Below are 15,042 nucleotides of genomic sequence, written 5' to 3'. Positions count from 1 at the left end.
GCTCCCAGCGAGTGTGTTGGCGTGCTTTTCAGGGCTGGGCACAGAGGGACAAGGCTGAGCCAGGCCTCAGGGATCTGAACTGGCCCTGCTGCCCCTAGCAGGCCCCCAAGGGTTTCTACAGCCCCTGGGCAGGCTGATGCAAGAGCTACAAAAACCCTGTCCAGCCCCCTGATCCTCCACATCCCATAGCTGGTGGCCTGGACCACCCTCCTCACCCTCACTACAGGGAGTCTGTCCATCTCCATCTCCCCTGAATGGCTCCTCCACATGCACATGCACTCTAATCTGCAGTCAGCCCTGCCCACCCACCAGGACTGGCACCAACTTCGAGTGAAAAACCTGGCTCAGGTTAGCAACTTGGCCAGGGACACCATTTGGAAAAGGGTCAGACCTGCCTGAGAATTTCAAGTCTCCACAAGTCCAGCACTCATGCAGTTGACATGACCTACATCTGGCCACTGAGAGGCAGCAGGGCCCTAAGCAGCCACTGACCTCAGGACTTCAGAAGATAGGATGGGCCCGGGTCCCAGTGCCTCTGGTTCCTGAGAATGGAATGCTTCAGCCCTGCCATAGGGCCCTCACACCAAAGAGCCTGTCCTGACACTGAGCCACCCCTCCAAGCTTGAGGGTCCTCCTGAATTCTTACCTCTCCACAATGAGACCCCCCCAAGACATGGATGCTGGTGTTTCTGAGCCAAGAGTTTAGGATTATCTGCACCATGGATCCTGGGCCACCTCCATGTCTCTACCGTGTGTCTGGCTGCCCTCAGCCCAAGGCAGGCAGAGGTTTCTGAGCCACACTGCACCCCTGGCTGCTCACTCTCCTGGTGGATGCCTCCTCACTCGTGCGAGCCTCCCCCCTGTGGCTGTTGGAACAAATCACCATAAACTGTAGTTTAAAACACATGCATTTATTCTTTGACAGTTTGGGGGTCAAGAGTACGACATGGGCTTCATAGGGCCAAACTTTCAGAGGTTCTAGTGCAGACTCGCTTCTGCCTTTGCCCGCTTCTAGGGGCACTGCATCCTTGGCTCGTGGCCCCTTCCTCCATCCTCACAGCCAGAGTGCAGCCTCTTCCATCTCTGACTGACCCTCCTGTCTTACAAGGACCCTGTGAAGACACTGAGCCCCTTGGGAGAATCCAAGGTCACACACCATCTCAGGACCCTCAATCCCACCTTTGCCAACTGAGGTGACAGGTCCACAGATCCCAGGGATTAGGGTTGAGTGTGTGTGTGTGTTGGGGGGGCACTATTCAGAGACACTCGTAAGTTACTAGGTTCTTCCTGCCTACACAGTAAAGAATTACAGATCTGCAAGTCTATTAGTGTGCAAGCCAAGTTAATAGTGATACATTCTCAGAAGAGTACAGGCCTTGCCAAGGTGGAGGTGAAAGGCACAGGCTTGGACAGTAAAAAGCAAGGGAGGCAAAAAGCATCGGGTTCCTTGTTCTGAGAACTTACACAGTTGTGGGATGGGGTTAAGGAGTTGTATATTGGTTGGTGGGTAAAGGTGGTACCAGCTTCCACCAGGGACGTGACTACCCCAACATAGTTGGGGTGGGGGGGGTGTCTGTTAGCTCAGAATTCTTACCTTGCTCCAGACCACATTTGGTCATCTTTTTTTTTTTTTTTTAACATTTACTTATTTTTAGAAAGAGGGGAAGGTAGGGAGAAAAGGAGAGAAACATCATCGTGTAGTTGCCTCTCAAAATGCATCCCAACTGGGGACCTGCCCCTGCAACCCAGGGATGTGCCCTGAGTGGGAATCGAACTGGCGACCCTTTGGTTCACAGGCCAGGGCATACATTTGGTCATCTTGTAAAACAGATACATGACAGGAAGCGGTTAATTGAAGTTGGGGCAGTCACCCAAAGTTATTTATGGGTTCTTTCTGAAAGTAATAAAGACCCCCTCATAAAATAAATAATGACTGGAGACAGTCAATTAACTAGTTGTTTTATGTGTTTCTTCTTTGAGCACTGTGGACCCCTTCCTGTACCCGCTTCTAGACCTTGGGATGAACAGTTTCAAAGGCTTTCTTTCCCAGATAGTGAAATGACAGTGGGAACTTCAAGGGCTCCCCTCCTCCTATGCTAGCATGGTGTTTCTTGAGATGTTCCAAACACCTGGCACAGACTCAGGAGCAGTTAGCGGGTGAGATGTGTGTTCCTCCTCCTCCCTGCCTTGGTTTGCTATCCATCCTATCTAACACTTCCCTTATCTCTGCCCCGCCTTGGATCCTGGACACCATTCCTACCCTCTGAGGAACAGTCTGAGCTCCTAGGATAGATGATCTCCAATTTCCTTCTGTCTCTCACTCAATATGCATTTACTGCAGGTCCAACTCAGATTTGGTGCCCCCGAGAGAAGCACTTGGACAGGGTGTGGCCCCAGGGTCAGGAAAGACATTTTAGGGTGGGGAAGGGTCAGGCACAGGGACCAAGGCAGGGTAGTGAGGGCTTTGATTCAGGAAGGGGAACCTACCTGGGAAGACAGTAGGTGGGGAAAAGTGACTGGAGATAGCCAGTCCAGCCATAGACAGCTTTGAGGAACTACGTGGAGGTGGGGACAACAGGAGAGGGGACAGCCAACCGGGGACCTAGACGGCGTCCCCTTGCAGACTCGGTGACTGGCCCCATTGGGTTCTGCTCCCAGCCCATTTATTATGAGGAATCCCACGAGAAAACCGGAGGGCTTGTTCATTCCAAAAAAGCAAGCAGCTGGAAGGACAGCGGGGACAGAGTGGCTTTGGAACTGGGCATGCTGCACAGCTGTGGAAGCCCACAGGACTGGGTTCCAGGTACCCGAGAAGAGGATCTTCACCTCCGAGCGCTCTGGCCGGTGAAAACCAACCCAAGCCGGGAAGCACCGCCCACATGGCGCGATCTCAGGCTCCGGCGAAGTCCGTGCGGGGGGTGGATGTGGGTGCCCGTGACCTCCCTAGGGGCCCTCGGGAACCAGGAACGTGCAGACACAGGGGAAGGGAGTCCGAAGGCCAGCCTGGTCCTGAAGAGCCTTGAGGGAGGGACCCCGGGCCTGGGGCAGGGACAGGGGCGAAGTGCCTAGGGCACAGTGGGGCCCCTGGAAAGGGAAAGGCGGGCGATCTCCGATCCCGGGGCGCCGCAGGCACCTACCTGCAGCCACGCCCGCACCTGCAAGAGCACAGGACTCACCCCAGCGCTCCCGGCACCGAGGGCCAGCGCCCATGTGACCGCGCCCCGCCCCGCCCCGCGCGTGCGCCCTAATCGGCGCCCCATTGTTGGCTGCTCGCGCGTCACGGGGGCGGGGCCGGGGCGGGGCGGGCGGCTGGAGGGAGGGTGGCGGGAGGGCGGGAGGGAAGGAGCGTCCGCGCCGCCGCCGCCGACGCCGCCGAGAGCCCAGCCACCGCCGCCTCCGCCGCCGCCGCCGCAGCTGCCGCCTAAGAGCGAGCAGAGTCGCGCCGCCGCCGCGCCTCCCGCGGCCTCGAGCAGCCCCGCGCCGCCGCGCCCCCGCCGCTCCCGCCCCGCCGCTGGATGCCGGCGGCCGGCGGCCGAGCTCTCAGAGGCGGAGGGCGGCGGCGCGGGCGGCGGCGGCGGCGGCGCGGGCGGCCGGCGGCCCAGAGGCAGGGGCGCGGGCCCGAGCGCTAGCGCCATGTCCTGCTCCATCGGCCAGCCCGACGGCGGTGGGAGCGCAGGCGGCGGCGGGCTCGGGGCGGCGGCGGGCGGGGACCCCAGCCCGGGTTCCCCGCCGCCGCCGGCGCCCGAGGCCGCCGAGGAGGCCGCTCCCGCGCCCCGGCCGCCGCCCGAGCCCGACGACGCGGCCGCCGCGCTGCGCCTGGCTCTGAACCAGCTCTCGGTGCTGGGTCTGGGGGGCGCGGGCGACCAGGATGAAGAGGGGGCTGCCGCGGGCGGCGGGGATGGCGCGGCGGCGGCTCGGGGCGTGGACGGTGGGGCCACAGCGGAGCCTACGCCCCCCGACGGGCCCGAGGTGGGCGCGCCCGTGGTGGCCGTGGCCCCCGGCCCGCTGCCACTGCTGGAGCCCAATGTGAGCCCGCCGCCGCCGCCGCCGCCCCGGCCATCCCCGCCCGATGTATTCGCGGGCTACGCGCCCCACCCCGCAGCCCTGGGCCCCCCGACGCTGCTGGCTGAGCAGATGAGCGTGATTGGCAGCCGCAAGAAGAGCGTGAATATGACCGAGTGCGTGCCCGTACCCAGCTCCGAGCACGTCGCGGAGATCGTGGGTCGCCAGGGTGAGTGGCCGCCGTCGGGGGCGCAGCCCCAGGGGTCCCTGCGCTACTCCTCTGGGGACAGGGCCGTCCCAGTCCAGCCCCGCGGCCGCACGCCAGACCCAGGCCACGCCCCGCGTGGGCTCCGGCCTCAGTGGTGGACTGTGTCTGCGCCTTTGTCCTGCCTTCAGCCGCGAGAGAAAGTTGGGCGCAGCCCGTGCTCCGGGCCCGCCGCTGCCTTTGTCTGGGCGTCTCCATTCCGGAAGGTCCCCTGTGTGCAGCGCCTCTGCCCAGGCCCTGGGCTGTGCCATCCTGGGGCCCAGGGGCCCAGCTGGGTGGTGGGCACTCCGCACCCAGAACAGACATGGGGCGGGCCAACTTGGGTTGAGGGGCACGGGGGGGGGGGCTGCTCAGGCAGTATCATGAGCGAAGTTTGGCCACACAAAGAGAGTACATCAGGATTTGCCATACTGGGGACCCTGCAGTTGGTGGGGGACAAGACAGGATGAGAGAGGGTCCCACCCTGCTCCCAGCGCGAGTCAGGAATTTGGAGGCGTGTGGAAGTACTAGTTGTAAAAGCGGTTCCTGGGGTCCAACCCTATCGCCGAGGCCTGCCATATGGACGGGCAACAGGCCCTGGGTATGTGGGTCCCCTCAGTGGCAATACTGGAGTGTCCCTGTGGCCACCCCATTGTTCTCTTTGTTAGAGAGCCAGGCTGAGATTTGCAGTGTGACATCAGGCTGGCCGCCGCTCATTGGCCCTGGAGCTGTGGGGCGGGCAGAGGGTGGTGGGCAGTGCCCACATACCCACCCACCCCGTGAGCTGCCTGCCCACCCCCTCAACTTTCTCCTGCCTTCCTGCCCACACCTCCCTCCTCCCTGCTGGCCTCCTGTGGTCAGCCAGGTTCTAGAACTTGGGGTGGGGCCTGGGCGGGGCTTTTAGGTGGGGCCAAAGGACACTCAGTCTAAGGTGGGTCCCAGCATCTAGGCCCTCAGGAACAGGAGCCAGAGGAGAGTGGGGATGTGGGGTGGCCTGAATTATAAGGTGACCTGTTACCTTCACCGCCCCCACAAGGAGAGGACAACAGGGATGCTCTGGTCGTGGCTCTCTGCTAGTTCCAGGTGGGTGGGGTAGCTTGGCCAGCATGCCTTCTGGTCATTCGTTTGTCCTCTCTACATGGGTTCGCAAGGTGGGACCGGGTGTGGCGCTGGGCCTTGGGACTCTCCATCAGGAGCGAGAGTGAGGGAGGATGACAGTTACGCTCCAAGCCCTGCTGAGTGCCTCCGGGAACAGGCATGGCTAAACTCATGCAGGACAGTCCCGCTTCACCACCCTGTTGCCACCTTCCTATGTAGGGTCCCCACTTCCCTGCCCCTGCCCCTCATAACTGCACTGGGACATGTAACAAGATAGTTGCCATGTATTGAGTGTCCAGAAGCCTGCTGGTGGGCAAGCATGGATATCAGTGCATGGGGAGCATTTGCCCAAAATAACAAGGCTGATAGGTTGTGCAGTAGAGCATTCAGGTCCATCGTGCGTCTCATGTGTGGTGATGGAAACCAGGCAGAGAGCATGTGAACCTGTAGCCTCAGGCCAAGTTGTGTGGAGGAGTGAGCCTGGGGCCCCAGGCTTTGTCTGACCTCCCGGGTGTGCATTTGGCACCTAGTTATTGTGTGCCGGCCTGTATTCTTGGTGGTTGTGGGCAGCAAAGCATACCCTCGGGGATACGGCAGAATCCCCAGGCTGGGGTGGCTCTGTGACCCTGAGTAAATGGGAGCCCCTCTCTGTAATGGGGAAATAGTACCTCCTTTGGGGTTTTTGTGTGGATTCTTAAGGCTGCCCACTTGGGATGCAGGGTACCAGGGGAGGAGCGTGTATGCCAGGACAGGTGTATTGCCCCAGCTCCAGAACCATCTGTGGCTCCCATCTTCTCCCATCCGGTTCTCAAGCACACCCTGGAAGACTACCCCAGCTCTGCTCCTTTCCCTCCTCTCATTACCTACCCCTTTCTCCATTCTGTGGGTCCCTGGGCACTAAACCTGCTCCTTCTTACTGCTCAGGCTCTCCCCAGTGCAAGGGGCACAGCCTGTCTTCAATTATTCATCCTTTTCTGTCAAATCCCAGGTCCAGGGCTGACCCTTCTCAAGAAGGCACAAGCAGAGGAGGCTGCCAGGGGTGGCAGGGCTGGGATTTGGACCCTGGTTCTTAGTGGCTCTGCGTGTCCTGCAGGAGCACGGTAGTGGGCAGCAGTGGGGGACTGGCAGTGAGAGGTAGCACCATTCTACAGACATGAAAAGTAAGGGCTTGAAAGGATGTGCAGTGTGCCGCTCTCTCCGGCCAGTAAGCACAGGCCATCGGGAGGCTGGTGCACACTGGCCATGAGAGTGACCTTGGGTCCATGCCCTTCCCCCTTGCCATTCATGCCCTGCGCCCAGGACACGTTGGTGTCCATGTCTGTGACCAATGCGGAGCTTGGTCACTCGGATCATCAGTGCTGCACACAGCACAGCGCCTGCAGCACCGTTAGGAGGGAGTGAATGAAGATGCTGAAGGCGGGGTGTGGACTGTCAGCCCCTGGGTCTCTCCCGTCTCTGCTGTCGTCAGGCTGAGGACGGTGGCCTGGGACTGTCTCCTACTGTCTGTCCTCCTCTGCCCCTGGGCCTGGCCCCAAACCGCAGACATCAGGAGTTCTTACTAGCAGCCAGGGACTCTGCTGGGGTGTTGGGGTCCACACCTTGGTATTCTTATCTATCCATCGTGGGGTGTAGAAAGAAAGGGGTGCCCATGACTGGGTTTGAGGCTTCTTATGTTGGTAGGTGTAGACCTGTCTTGCCTGTGGGGGAGCCTTCCACATCCCACATCGCAGACAAGCCAGCTTCCCCCTAGACCATCCTACTGTGATGTGGCCCACCCAGGACTGCGGCCCGCTTCAGCCCTGCTTGTTTCTGGGGACTTGTCCTAGCCCCGTCCTACTTCCAGAGCTCTGCCCCCACTGTTCCCTCTGCTGGAGCACTCCCCTGCCCGCGTCTTCCTTCCCTTCATTGCCTTGAGGTTTTGTTGGTTAGTGTGGGCTGTGGGTGCCCAAGGGGCCTGGCTCTCTGAGTGTCCAGCATGCAGGTTTGGTCAGGACCCCAGCATGGGGTCATATGAGTGCTCAGAGTCGAAGGGCTGCCCCCATGTACTAGGCTTTCCTGGAGACCTTCAGCCTCCCACTCGGAGGGGAGGGTCTGGCTGTAGTGACGTGGGGGTTGCTAGGGCCTGAGGCAGTACAGCCCTGGCCCAGAGGGCTGTGACCACATTCCCAAGCTCACTTGGCTCTCTTGAGTTGGCATCCTGGGGGAGATATCCAGGAATCTGCATTTCAGCCTGTGCCCACCTATCAGTGGTGGCCCCCAGGGTTCCCCAGGCGTGGGGCTCAGCCTCTAGTCACCACCCACTGTCTTGTGGCCACTGGGGCAGGGGTGTGGCCCAGGGCACTGACCGATACTCAGTTTCCTGGACTGGGTGATCCCACCATCCCAAACTCTGCCCTCCTCTCAGAGTCTCGACAGGGTTTGGCTTTGGGGGCCAACAGGTGTCACAGCTGAAGTGCAGTCAGTAAGTTGGGCTCCTCCTGGCCACTGAGGGCTCCACTCAGGGCCACCCAAGGGGTAGCTGCATGGCCCCTCCCCTGCCCTGACCCGCCTGAGGGGCCCATTGCCTTTGGGTCTCACAGGGTGGCCAGCTCCCTGTGCTCGGGGAGGCCCACTTCTTCATCTGTGCAAAGGATCAGTGGTGGGGAGGGGGGCGTCTGTGGCTTGCATCTCCTACTCCAGCTTCACTGAACCCCCTGGTTTCCCTCCCCTCCACTGTGTCTGTGCTCTAAACAAACATTTCAGGGGCAGGGTGTCTACCTGGAGCCATAGCCTATAAGGTCGAGCCCCACATCTGTGAGACTGGGTGGGAGCCTTCCTCTTATGGATGAGGAAAGTGAGGCACAGGAGCTTTCCTCAAGGACCCAGGGTAACCCCCAGTTTCCCAGCCCTTAACACATAGTCCCCTGGCCTCAGGGAGTTCAGAAAGTCAAATGTGGTACCGGGAGACACTCTGAAAGTGTGTGCTGGGGCCGGGCCCAGTCACTGGGCTTCCTGGAGGAAGGGGCACTAGGCTGCCATTTGATGTAGAGAAGGAAGAGGGCTGGGGGTGAGGGTGGTGAGGACAAGGTTTCGAGTGGAAAAGGTCACATAGGGGGACGGCATGGCCAAGACGGGGAATCTGCCAAGTATGGAGGGACCATCACAGCAGGAGTGGAGGCGGCCACAGGTCAGGGTGGGTTTGGGGGGTTGAGTGAGTCTAGGAGGTGTCATTGAGGCGACACAGCTGTGGCTGGGAAAGTGGCTAAAGAGCCAGGAGGTGGGGCCTGGAGATGGTAGGAAGGCGGCCCCTCACTCAGAGATTTCTGACCCCGATTTACACTCTCTGTTTTTGCCTAAAGCCCTGGACGGCACGGAGGGGTCACAGGGGGACTGTCGTCTTCCTTGGGTCCAGGCTGCCCCTGGACATGCCTGGTCACCTCCAAGATGCATGGCCCTCTGGCTTAGGCATGCCTCCTTGATTTCCTCCAGGGCAGACACGCTGATCCTGCTAACTTGTATCTTTTGCTGTTGTGAAGTTAGCAACACTGTTACTCCTCTCAGTGCCACCTCCTATGGACACAACATCCCTGTGTCCCTATAGCCTCCCAGAGCCTGAGGTTGGGGCTTCCCCCAGATTCCTACACCTGGACGCACAGAGTCCCAAAAGGCCCTGAGGGTGTGGGTATCAGGCACCTGTACAGACACCCCTATCAGAGACCCGAACAGCTGTCCTCGCCTCTGCTGCCCCCACAGGGTGGGACCCCGAACTCGGCCCAGGCAGCAGGAAGCCACGGCGCCACTGCCCCAAGTATCCCTGAGCAATTCTCGGAGGCCAGGACCTTTGGAGGCGTCCTGAGTTCAGGCCAGGAGTTGACACTGGGCGGAGACTTCAGCTTCTCTTGGGCTGGGAGTGTCACTTGGTCAGAAGAAAAGAGCAGGTGGCTCACACAATCCGAGCCTCTGTTTCCCCGTCAGATGGAGAGTCGGTGTCAGAGGGTCTGCATTTGTGCCCAGGGGCTGACATAATGAACTGAATTGCTTAAAACAATGGAAATTAATTCTCTCTCAGTGCAGGAGGCTGGAAATCTGAAATCAAGGTGCTGGCAGGGCTGTGCTCCCTCCGAAGGCTCTAGGGGACAGTCTGTCCTATGCTTCCTCTCCCAGCTTCTGGTGGCTGCCAACAGTGCTTGGTGTCCCTTGGCTTGTAGCCACATCACTGCAACTCCTGCCTCTCTCGTCACATGGCTGTCTCCTCTGTGTGTCCCTCCTCTTGCACTCAGGCCCACCCAACCCCAGGGCGACCTCCTCCTAATTACATCTGTACAGAGGCCCTATTTCCAAATAAGAGTCCATTCTGATGTTCTGGGTGGACGTGAGTTTTGGGGGATCCTGTTCAAGCCACAACAGAGTCCTTACCTTCTCGCTCTTTTCCAACCCTGGGGGCATCTAGGACGAGAGGGGAAACTGAGGTCTTGGGGTCCAAGGGTAGGTAGGATGTGTTGTGTCTGAGATTAAATCCTGCAGGAATATAGCCCACAGGTGGGGGATCCCAGCTGGGCAGCCCCTACAGTGCTGCCAGGGGTGGACTGTCCTGGGGAGGGGTCCTGTCCTCACCGTGTTCCCCTCCCCCCCATCTCCAGGGTGCAAGATCAAGGCTCTACGCGCAAAGACAAACACGTATATCAAGACCCCGGTGCGTGGAGAGGAGCCTGTCTTCATCGTGACCGGCCGCCAGGAGGACGTGGAGATGGCCAAGCGTGAAATTCTGTCTGCTGCAGAGCACTTTTCTGTGATTCGCGCTACACGCAGCAAGGCGGGTGGGCTGCCTGGCACTGGGCAAGGCCCACCCAACCTGCCAGGACAGACCACCATCCAAGTGCGTGTGCCCTACCGCGTAGTGGGGCTGGTAGTGGGGCCCAAGGGTGCTACCATCAAGCGCATCCAACAGCGGACGCACACGTACATCGTGACGCCCGGCCGTGACAAGGAGCCGGTGTTCGCAGTGACAGGCATGCCCGAGAACGTGGACCGGGCCCGCGAGGAGATCGAGGCTCACATCACGCTGCGCACGGGTGCATTCACCGATGCTGGCCCCGACAGCGACTTCCATGCCAACGGCACGGACGTCTGCCTGGACCTGCTTGGGGCAGCTGCAGGCCTCTGGGCCAAGGCCCCCAACCCTGGGCGGAGGCCCCCTTTGCCCACCACCAGCCTCCGTGGGGACAGTACCCTGGGCGCCCCAGGGGGGCCTGAGGCCTTCTACCCAGGCAGCCGAGGGGGCCCACCAGTGCCAGACACGGGCCCTGCCAGCCCCTATGGCGGCTCAGGCAGTGGGGGCTTCACCTTCGGCGGGGATGGCCCAGGGGCCCCCACAGGGCCACCTGCCCCTGAGGACTGCGATTTTGGCTTTGACTTCCTGGCCCTGGACTTGACAGTGCCCGCAGCAGCCACCATCTGGGCCCCGTTCGAGCGCACCGCGCCCATGCCGGCCTTCAGCAGCTGCTCCGCGGTCAATGGGGCCCCTGTGCCGCCTGCCCCGGGCGTCCGGCGCAGCAGCGGGGCTGGCACCCCGCGACACTCCCCCACGCTGCCTGACCCTGGCGGCCTGGGCCTGGAGCTCCCAATGGCCCGCCGCGGGCCCCCTGACCCAGTGGGCCCCCTGCCCTGGCGGCCCCCACAGGTCTCCCTGTCATCTTTCTCAAGCAGCAGCAGCTTCTCCATGGCCACCTCACTGCCCAGCAGCTCCTCAGCCTCCTCGTGCTCCCCGCTGGACTCAAGCACCTTGGAAAGTGGCCGCAAGCCCTCAGCCACAGCATCCTCGGGGCCTGGAGCACCTGTGGCCCCCGCTGCCCCTGGCCCGGCGCTGGTACGGGAGTGCGTGGTGTGCGCAGAGGGCGAGGTGATGGCTGCGCTGGTGCCCTGCGGCCACAATCTCTTCTGCATGGACTGTGCTGTGCGAATCTGCGGCAAGAGCGAGCCTGAGTGCCCTGCCTGCCGCACACCCGCCACCCAGGCCATTCATATCTTTTCCTAACGAGTCACCTCGCCGCACCCGCGGCCACAGGGCCATCTGTAGGAGCCTGGAGTGGGCATGTGCTCTAGGCCGGGGTGGGGGAAGAGAGGGATGATGGGCAGGGAGGGTAGAGAGGGGCAGGCCAGGGGAAGAGGGGTCAGGGGCAGTGTGGCCAGTGTTTACAGACGAGCTTTAACTCCAGTCCCAGGCATGGAGACGGCGACCCAGCAGCCCAGTGACACCTCAGTTCTTAACAAATAGCAGTATTGAGTTGACAGGTTAAAATAAACCAGAGAGAAAAGGTCTGTTGCACTTTTTATTTGAGACACACCTCCACCCCGGGGTGATCTTTTTAAAGAAAAAAAAAGATTTTTACAATAATCGGTTGTCCTTTTCTATGAAGTAGATTTCTGATCTGACAGTGTTGTTTTCGTGTGGTCTTAGCCTCTGCAGCAAGTTCCACCTGGAAGATGGTGACATTTTTACTCCCTTTTACTCCCTTTTTGGGGCTAATCGGTCACCCTTTTGTAGCTCAGCCCCACGAAGGCCAGAGTGGGAGTTGGCGTAAGGAGCATCCCAACCAGAAATTTTTAACTTTTTTTAATTTTTGATTATTAATCCCCTTCTGCTGTGGTTTATGTTGTCAGTTTTTAAATTTTTTTAATTGTTTTTTTTTAACTTTTACTTTTTACCTCTTGTGTATATGTAGCAAATTTATAGGGAAATATGTACTTTATGGAATAAATTTTAAGAACTAAAATATATTTTATTTTAAAGTAACGGACCTTTAATCTTACGCAGCTAAATTACTGATTATATATTTGCTGAGCTGACTTAAGGGTTCAGAAAATTGTATCAAGAGTTTTATTTTTTGACTCCAAAGCCTTCTTAATAAAGTCTTTTTATGACATGAGAGCTCTCAGTGTGGTGTGGGGCCGGTGGGCACGGGAGGTCTGTGGGAGGGGCTCTCAGAATCAGCGCCTCACCTTTCATCTTCCAGATACAGGAATTTGGCTCAGGATACCCCCATTCCGGGCTCTTCTGTAAGCTGGGTGCTGTGCCCTGTTCCAGATGAGGGCGTCAGGTCCTTCAGGAAGGTGGGTCCGCCAGGCCCAGGTCCTCCACGTTCCTGGTGTCTGCCAACCATGGGGTCAGTTAAGGCTGCTGTGAAGGTGGCCGTGTCGGGCTGTCTCTTCTTGAGGTGCCTGCCCAGCTCCATGGTGAGCAATGGGGTTTCTGGTTCTCACAAGATGGGATCCACCTGTGCTGTGCAGATGGGGGTCCTGAGGTCTGGGAATCTGCCTTCCGGGTTCTATCACCTCGTAGTCCCCAAAGGATGTCTGAGTGATGAGCCACAGGCATCCCCCAGTCACCTTAGGTCTACTTGGAACCTGGCCTATGAGGCCACCAGACGGAGCTCAGGGCCGGGTTGGCTTGGAAGTGAGGACGGGGCTGGGGGTGGGCAGGGGTTGGAGCATCAGTAGTCAGGTGCCACCTAAGTTCTGAAGCAGGGAAGGAAGCTCTGAAGTGAAGGCAAGGTGGAGTGTGGGATGTGGTGACAGGGAGGGGCCCAGGGACAAGGGTCCCCACAGGCTGCTGGCCTGAGGAGGGGCCTGGGGACTGTCCCCTTGGCAAGCTAGGAAGGCAGATGGGCTGAGGGGCTTCCAAGAGAAAGCAAGGGGCTTGGGACAACAGGTCAGGTGGGGCAGCAGGAAGAGACAGAAGCAGCACAGACGGATAGGGAACCTGAAGGGCAATGAACCCAGTGAGTGGCGGTCAGGGCAGGTCCTCTGGCTAATGAGTGGAAGCACCCGAAGGGCTGGCCCTGTCCTGGGCTTCAGGGCAGGAGAGCAGGTGTCAGGAAGAGCCACACAGATGGGTTCCAGCTCGCCCCTTCCTGGAATTTCCTCATTTGTAAAGTAGGGTGCCCCCATGTCCACACTCCCAACTCTGGTGAGGCTCAGGGGGGGCTGAGTGGGTTGAATCGTGGCCCTACAAGATATGTCCCCCGTGACCTGTGTTTGAAACTTTATTTGGAAAAAGGGTCCTTGCAGATACATAATTAAGGCTTGTGAGATGAGGTCGTCCTGGCCTGGGGTGGCCCTAAATTCACTGATGAGTATCCTTATAAGTGACAGAGGAGGAGAGACAGACATGCAGAGGGACTTCCAACTCAGATACACAAAAGACCATGTGACAATGATGACAAGGCAGAGACCAGAGTGATGAGGCCACAGGCCAAGGAAAGCCTAGAGCCCCCAGAAGCTGGAAGAGGCAGAAAAGACCCTTCCCTGGAGCTGTAGGGGGGACCATGGCCCTGCCACACCTTGATTTTGGGCTTCTGGCCTCCCGAACGGTGAGAGAAAAATGCCAATTATTTTAAGCTGCCCACTCTGGTAATTTACTCTGGCAGTCATGGGAGACCAGTACGGGTGGGTGGGCCATGCTTCACTGGGGCCCAGCCCAAAGCTCAGTAGTTGGACATGGCTGCAATGGCCCCAGGGGACCTGGGGCGAGTCAGGCTACAGCTGGCCGGCACCACAGAGGTGAGGCTGCGGAGACCACTGCAAAGACAAAGGGCAGCGCCAAGGGCAGAGGGGCCAGGGTGGGTGGGAGTGTGTTCTTGGGAAGGAGGTTGGGGCTGGAGCCCAAGTCAGGGGTCCACAGGGACTGGGCACAGTGATGGGGTGCAAGGGGACAGCCTGGGGCCCACGAGGAACTGAGGCACATCTTAGATCGGCTTTGCTTTTTGAAAGCCCTGGGTGAGTCAGCTTGTCAGTTTGCTGCTGTAATTTGGGGAGAGAAGAGCACATCAAAACTCCCCTGGGGCGGAGGGTAGGAAGGAAAAAAAGCCCTGGCTGGTGTAGCTCAGTGGACTGAGCTCCGGCCTGTGAACCAAAGGGTCACTGGGTTCAATTCCCAGTCAGGGGACATGCCTGAGTTGTAGGCCAGGTCCCCAGTAGGGGGTGCACAAGAGACAACCACACATTGATGTTTCTTCCTTCTCTCTAAAAATAAATAAACAAAATGAATTTAAATATAAATAGCTATATGTGGTATTGGAGAGCAACCCTCTAGAACTTCGTGCAATGAAGAGAAGTTTCTAGATCTACACTGTCCACTACAGGAGCTGCCAGCCACATGGGGCGACAGGTGGCTTGTGCAACTGAGAGATTGAATTTTTATTTTATTGCTGTTTAATGTAAATTTATAGAGCCCCAAACAAAAAAGAGACACATCTAGGGAAGCCAATTGCTCGGCAGATCTTGAAATATTTTTAGAGCCGGGGAGGCAGGACAGCTGCCATACCCTAAGATCGCTAAAAGAGTTGGGGGTGGGTGGAGGCCCCTGACCAGATGAAGGCAACGTGTGACCTGTTACGGTCAGTGGAATAACTACCCCCGAAACTCCCTCGATCTTGGTCCTGGGACCAGTGGACATGTCACCTCACATGGTAAAGGGAGTCGAGGACTCTGAGATGGGGATGACCCTGGATTCTGTGGGGTCTCAGTGTCATCACAAGGTCCTCATTAAAGGGAGGCAGGAGGGTCAGAGTCAGAGGTGGAAGAGGCTGCGCTGCTGGCTGTGAGGACAGAGAAGGGGCCACGAGCCAGGGATGTGCACCTCTAGAAGCTGGGAAAAGCAGGAAACGATTCTGCTCTGGAGCCTCCAGAACAACCAGCTACACCCACACCCGGAGTTTAGG

General features: G+C 58.8%; 1 protein-coding gene across 1 annotated transcript; it reads left to right on the top strand.

Annotated features, from left to right (window-relative positions):
- Nucleotides 1–3,525: 3,525 nt before the first annotated feature.
- On the top strand, nucleotides 3,526–12,249 carry MEX3D (mex-3 RNA binding family member D). Its single transcript, XM_053658727.1, has 2 exons — nucleotides 3,526–4,231; nucleotides 9,964–12,249. The coding sequence occupies exons 1-2, from the start codon at nucleotides 3,634–3,636 to the stop codon at nucleotides 11,355–11,357; spliced, it is 1,992 nt and encodes a 663-aa protein (XP_053514702.1). The 5' UTR covers nucleotides 3,526–3,633; the 3' UTR covers nucleotides 11,358–12,249.
- The last annotated feature ends 2,793 nt before the right edge of the window (nucleotides 12,250–15,042 follow it).

Source organism: Artibeus jamaicensis, unplaced genomic scaffold (genome assembly GCF_021234435.1).
Source record: "Artibeus jamaicensis isolate MK-2021 breed Jamaican fruit bat unplaced genomic scaffold, CSHL_Jam_final scaffold_537, whole genome shotgun sequence".
NCBI lineage: Eukaryota > Metazoa > Chordata > Mammalia > Chiroptera > Phyllostomidae > Artibeus > Artibeus jamaicensis.
The sequence above is the reverse complement of the archived record's forward strand: the minus strand, read 5'-3'. Positions and strand labels throughout refer to the sequence as shown.

Coding starts and splice junctions, on each gene's coding strand:
- MEX3D (XM_053658727.1), top strand. CDS start 3,634: ATGTCCTGCTCCATCGGCCAGCCCGACGGCGGTGGGAGCGCAGGCGGC. Junction 4,232..9,963: donor GGAGATCGTGGGTCGCCAGG/GTGAGTGGCCGC, acceptor CCCCATCTCCAG/GGTGCAAGATCAAGGCTCTA.